Source organism: Hypanus sabinus, chromosome 7, assembly GCF_030144855.1.
Source record: "Hypanus sabinus isolate sHypSab1 chromosome 7, sHypSab1.hap1, whole genome shotgun sequence".
Lineage (NCBI taxonomy): Eukaryota > Metazoa > Chordata > Chondrichthyes > Myliobatiformes > Dasyatidae > Hypanus > Hypanus sabinus.
Window position 1 is genome coordinate 81,863,479 of NC_082712.1, and position 6,000 is coordinate 81,869,478.

The 6,000-nt window shown below is 47.2% G+C and overlaps 1 protein-coding gene across 2 annotated transcripts in view; it reads left to right on the forward strand.

Annotated features, from left to right (window-relative positions):
- LOC132396902 (phospholipase D1-like) overlaps positions 1–6,000 on the forward strand; it is a 176,501-nt gene that overhangs the window by 116,787 nt on the left and 53,714 nt on the right. For both annotated transcript variants that reach the window (XM_059974974.1, XM_059974975.1), the window contains exons 9-10: positions 2,150–2,302; positions 4,831–4,980. In XM_059974974.1, coding sequence (XP_059830957.1) covers positions 2,150–2,302; positions 4,831–4,980 — 303 coding nt within the window. The remainder of the gene's footprint in view (positions 1–2,149; positions 2,303–4,830; positions 4,981–6,000) is intronic.

The window sequence follows — 6,000 nt, forward strand, 5'->3', positions numbered from 1 at the left end:
GCAGTTAGAGGCCACAGCCTCACATCTCCAGTGTCTCTGGTTCAATCCCGACCTCTGGCACTGACTTTGACTGTGTGGTGTAGCATATTCTCCCTGTGACCCCGTGGGTTTCCCCTGGGTGTTCTAGTTTCCCCCCACACCCTGACAATATGCGAGCCCAGGGGTGAGGGGGTTAATCGTTGCCTTAAAACACACCCCCCCCCCCCAACGTGTGGGTTCGGCATGGAATTGGAGAAGGTTTGACGGGAAAACAAAATGGGATTAGCATTGAGGATCAGTACAGTTTATTGGGCTGAAAGGCCTCTTTCTGATTATGTTCTATCTGATGAACCACCACAGACAAATGAAAACCGTAAACTTGCAGATGATGAACTGAAATAAAAACAGAAAATTCTAGATACATTCAGCAGGTCTGGCAGGATCTGTAGAGAGAGAAGGTTAAAGATGTTTCAGGTTGAACACCCTTCATCAAAACTGAGAAGGGCATTTTAAATAGCGGATAAAGGAGCAGGAGGGAAGATCTTTGATTTTTCATTTAATCTTAAATTTAATTTAGAGATACAGCATAATAACAGGCCCTTGTGGCCCAGCAAACCTGTACTGTCCAATTTCAGCCACATGACCAATCAACCTACTAACTCATACATCTTTGGACTGTGGGAGGAAACTGGAGCACCTGGAGGAAATCCACGGGGCAAACATACAAACACCGTACTGACAACGTTCTCCCCCTGACCACCATGGGTTTCCTCTGGGTGCTCCAGTTTCCTCCCACACTATATCCCTATCATTATCGTTCTGTGCTAAGTCACGTGATGTGGTTGATCATGGTCTTTCCATGACCGTGTTTGTCCTTGACAAATGTTTCTACAGAAGTGGTTTGCCACTGCCTTCTTCTGGACAGTGTCTTACAATACTCTTCAGAGATTGTCTGTCTGGCGTCAGTGGTCACATAACCAGGACTTGTGATCTGCACCGGCTGCTCATACGACCATCCATCACCTGCTCCCGTGGCTTCACGTGACCCCGATCGGGGGGTGGGGTCTAATCAGGTGCTATACCTTGCCCAAGGGTGACCTGCAGGCTAGTGGAGGGAAGAAGAGTCTTACCCAGATTTTCCTATCGTGGCCCCATTGATCAGCCACCCTGTGTAGCTCATCCTGACTGAAGTCCTGCTCTTGCCCTATCACACACGTTTCCTTTGTCCTATCCATTCCTCCCACCACCTTCCCTACAACCCAAACTATCTTTTTTTTTCCCAGTCTCTCTTTCCCAGTTCTGATGAACTGTCACCAGGCCAAGACATTAATACTACTTTTATATCTTCTCAGACTCTGCCTGACCTGCCGAGTATTTCTAGAATTTTCTGTTTTTATTACAGTTCCAACAGTGTAAGATGATGGGAGGCATTGATTGTGTGGATAATCAGAGGCTTTTTCCCAGGGCTGAAATGGCTAGCACAGTTTTAAGGTGCTTGGAAGTAGGTACAGAGGAGATGTCAGGAGTAAGTTTTTTTACACAGAGCGTGGTGAGTGGATGGAATGGGCTACCGGCGACAGTGGTGGTGGTGGATACAATAGGGTCTTTTAAGAGACTCCTGGAAAGGTACATGGAGCTCAGAAAAATAGAGGGCTGTGGGTAACCCTAGGTAATTTCTAAAGTAAGTACATGTTTGGCACAGCATTGAGGACCGAAGGGCCTGTATTGTGCTGCAGGTTTTCTATGTTTCTATCTGCAAGTTTACTGTTTCACTTTTGCCAAAGCACAGCAAGAGGCCTTTCAGCCCACTGAGTCAGTACCGACCAATCACAAATTCACCGCATTTTATTCTCCCCCGATTCCATTCCACACATTTTCTACTTTGTATAATCAAAGACGAATGAAAGCAGATGCTTGAAATTTGGAACAGAAATGGAAATGTCTAAGATACTCAGCAGGTCAGACAGCATCCACACAGAGAGAAACACAGAGTGGAAACTCAGCAACCAATGGGAAATTGTGGCTGCGGTTTTTAAACTAGCCAATGAATGATTAATACAGTATTAATACGGCTTTTGACTAGCAAATAAGACACACCCCCACACTGCAACCACTCTTTGAAATTGATAATCCCCTCGAATCTCACTGATTATTGCCGGGGGTTTTCCAGGTGGATCGTTATCAAGGACTCTTTCCTGCTCTACATGAGGCCATCCAACGGTGTCATCTCCTTCGTTCTCTTGTTTGACAAAGGCTTCAATGTTCAAGTTGGCAGCCGAGAGACAGGAGCCAAGTATGGCGTCATGATTGAGAACCTGTCCAGGTCAGTCCTCTCTCTTTCCCTCTTGTCTGTTTGCCTTGTCTGGGTGCAGAATGGGTAGTGGGAGCAAGGAAGAAAGTTTCTGCAGATGTTTCGTCACCATATGAGGAGACATTAGCAGTGTGCTGTTCACTTGTTGTGTGTCCTCCGAATGTTTGGCCTTCATATGATTGTCAATGAGCTGATTGGTTGTCATTAGCGAAACCCAATTGTGACGTAGGGAGGGGGGTCTCATCGCTGATTGGTAGCGTGCGTACGCCTCAACTGAGTTTTCATAATGTTGCCCTATCAGCTGAACGATAAGTATATAAAGGCCAAACATTTGGACGATACACCACAAATTAACAGAGCATTGGTTATGTCTCCTCGCGTGGTGACGAAAAGTTTGCAAGTAAATTGCCAAAATCGGAGAACAACTCAACCACCCGAGCTACACATTTTCAAGTTATTTCTAACAAGAAAACATCGTTTGGTTAATCTAATTAATACACACAAAATGCTGGAGGAACTCAGCAGGCCAGGCAGCATCCATGGAAAAGAGTACACAGTCAACAATTCAGGCCAAGACCCTTCATCAGCAGTGGGGAGAAAAGAGAAGTCAGAGTAAAAGATGGGGAGGGAGAGGAAGAAGTACAAGGTGGCAGGTGAAACTGGGAGAGGGGGAGAGGGTGAAGTAAAGAGCTGGGAAGTCAATAAATGTAAGAGATACTGGGCTGGAGAAGGGGAAATCTGAGAGGAGAAGCCATTACAGAAAGGAAGGGGGTAGGAACACCAGAGCAATGTTGCGGGCAGGTAAGGAGATAAGGTGAGAGAGGGGAATGGGGGATGGTGAAGGAGGAGGGGGAAGTTTGAGAAATCAATGTTCATGCCATCAGGTTGCAGGCTCCAACCTGAGTGTGGCCTCATTGCAGAGTTAGAGGAGCCCACGCACTGACATGTTGGAATGGGAATGGGAATTGAAATGGATTCATTAATCTCTGTTTCCACAGCTACTTTCTTCGGGGGCAGTGGGGGAAGAGGTAGATTGCATACCATCTTCCTGATCTTCACTCTGTCCTTTCTCCAATGTGGGATTTCTTGTGGAGGCTGGAGATGGAGTACTAGGCCATAAGACATAGGAGCAGGATTAGGCCATTCAGTCCATTGAATGTGCTCCACCATTCCATCATGGCTGATTTATTATCCCTCTCAACTCTGTTCTTCTGCCTTCTCCCAGTAACCTTTGTCACCCTCCCTAATCAAGAACCTATCAACCTCTGCTTTAAATACACCCAGTTACTTGGACCTCGCAGCTGTCTGTGGCAATGAATTCCACAGATTCACCACCCTCTGGCTAAAGAAGTCCCTCTTCATTTCTATTCTGAAGGCATGTCCTTGTATTTTGAGGCTGTGCCCTCCAGTCCTAGACTAACCCCATTACTGGAAACATCCTTCGCTGTCCACACTATCTGGGCCTTCTGATATTTGATATTTCATTGAGATTCCACCCCCCACCCATTCTTCTAAACACCAGTGAGTACAGGCCCAGAACCATCAAACAGTCTTTATCAACTGACCCTTTCATTCCCAGGATGAATCTCGTGAGCTTCCTCTGGATCCTCTCCAATCCCAGCACATCCTTTCTTAGATAAAGAGCTTAAAGCTGCTCACAATACTCCAAGTGCATTGCATTTGTATTCTGTGTTTTTCACTCTCTTTTTTTGCCACTTGTGCAGTTTGTTTGTTTTGCACACTGTTGTGGGTGGGGGTGTTGGTGTGATATTTTTCTCTGAATGTCACAGCTCTATAGGACCCTGGTCAGACCCCACTTGGAGCACTGTGCTCAGTTCTGGTCGCCTCACTACAGGAAGGACGTGGAAACTCTGCAGAGAGTGCAGAGGAGATTTACAAGGATTGGAGTGCGTACCTTATGAGAATAAGTTGAGTGAACTCCTTGGAGTGACGGAGGACAAGAGGTGACCTGATAGAGGTGTACAAGATAGCAAGAGGCATTGATCATGTGGATAGCCAGAGGGTTTTCCCCAGGGCTGAAATGGCCAGCACGAGGGGACATACTTTTAAGGTGCTTAGAAATAGGTACTGAGGGGAAGTCAGGGGTTAGTTTTTCACACAGAGAATGTTGGGTGCGTGGAATGCACTGCCGGTGGCGATGGTGCAGGCGGATTCAATAGGGTCTTTTAAGGGATCCTTGGGTGAATACATGGAGCTTAGAAAAAATAAAGCGCCATGCGCTAGAGAAATTCTAGGCAGTTTCTAGAGTAGGTTACATGGTCGGCACAACATTGTGGGCCGAAGGGCCTGTAATGTGCTGTAGATTTCTATGTTCTATGAATGGGTTCCATGGTGTTTCTTTGTTTCGTGGCTGTCTGTGGGAAGACAAATCTCAGGGTTGTAAATGGCATACATACTTTGCTAATAAATGTCCTTTGAATCCATTCACGATACGTTAGTTCCCCCACTTGCTGCCTCGTTAATCTCTGATCCTTGCGGCTGCGGCAGCTTTCAGCTGACCTACGTTTCTTCCCATGCAGGACCCTGATCATCAAATGCAGCAGCTACCGGCAGGCCTGCTGGTGGAAGCAGGAAATCACCAACCTGGCAGAGAGGCACGGTCAGGATTTCCTCACGGACCATCGCTTCGATTCATTCGTTCCTGCTCGCCATAGTATCCAAGCACGATGGTAAATATTTATTTATTTATTGCGCTACAGGGCGGAGTAGGCCCTTTCAGCCCTCCGAGCCCTCCGAGACATGTTGCCCCAGCAACCTTCGACAAACCCCATTTAACCCTAACTCACAGGACAATTTACCATGACTAATTAACCTACTAACCAGTACATCTTTGGACTGTGGGAGGAAACCTTAGCACCCAGAGGAAATCCACACGGTCACAGGGAGAACAGACAAACTCCTTACAAATGATGTTGGAATTGAACTCCCAACTCCAATATCCCATACGACCATGAGATATAGGAGCAGAATTAGGCCATTTGGCCCATCAAGACTGTTCTGCCATTTCATGGCTGATCCATTTTTTCTCACAGCCCCAATCACCTGCCTTCTCCTCGTAATCTTTCATGCCCTGACTAATCAATAATCTATCAACCTCTGCCTTAAATATGTCCGATAACCTGGCTTCCACAGCCACCAGTGGAAATGAAAATTCCACGATTCATCATACTCCGGCTAAAGAAACTCCTCATCTCCATTCGAAAGGATGCCCCTCTATTCTGAGGCTGTGTCCTCTGGTCTTAGACTCTCCCATCATAGGAAGCATCAACTCTGTTGAGCCCCCACACTCCCACGTACACAGACATGCACGCACACACCGGTGCGCACAGCGGTGAGGGTCGGGAGCAAACCGCGGGTCTTCAGCGCTCCAAAACGAGAGTGCTACCAGTGCGTCATGGAATAGTGGAGCAGACTCAGAGGGTTGAATGTCCTCATTCTGCTCCTGTGTCTTGTGCTTCTCCCCGTGATCCTGTGGTGCTTTCCTCAGGCTCATCAGTTTCCCCCCACATCCACAATGTGATGGATTGATCGGCCATTGTGAATTACCCCCCCAGAACAGGAATTCCCAACCTGGGGTCCACAAACCCCTGGCTTAATGTCTGGGGTTCATAGCATAAACAAAGTTGTGAACTCCTGCCCCAGAGAGTGGGTGGGGGTTAGGATTGGTGGGGGGAGGGGAGTCAATGGGA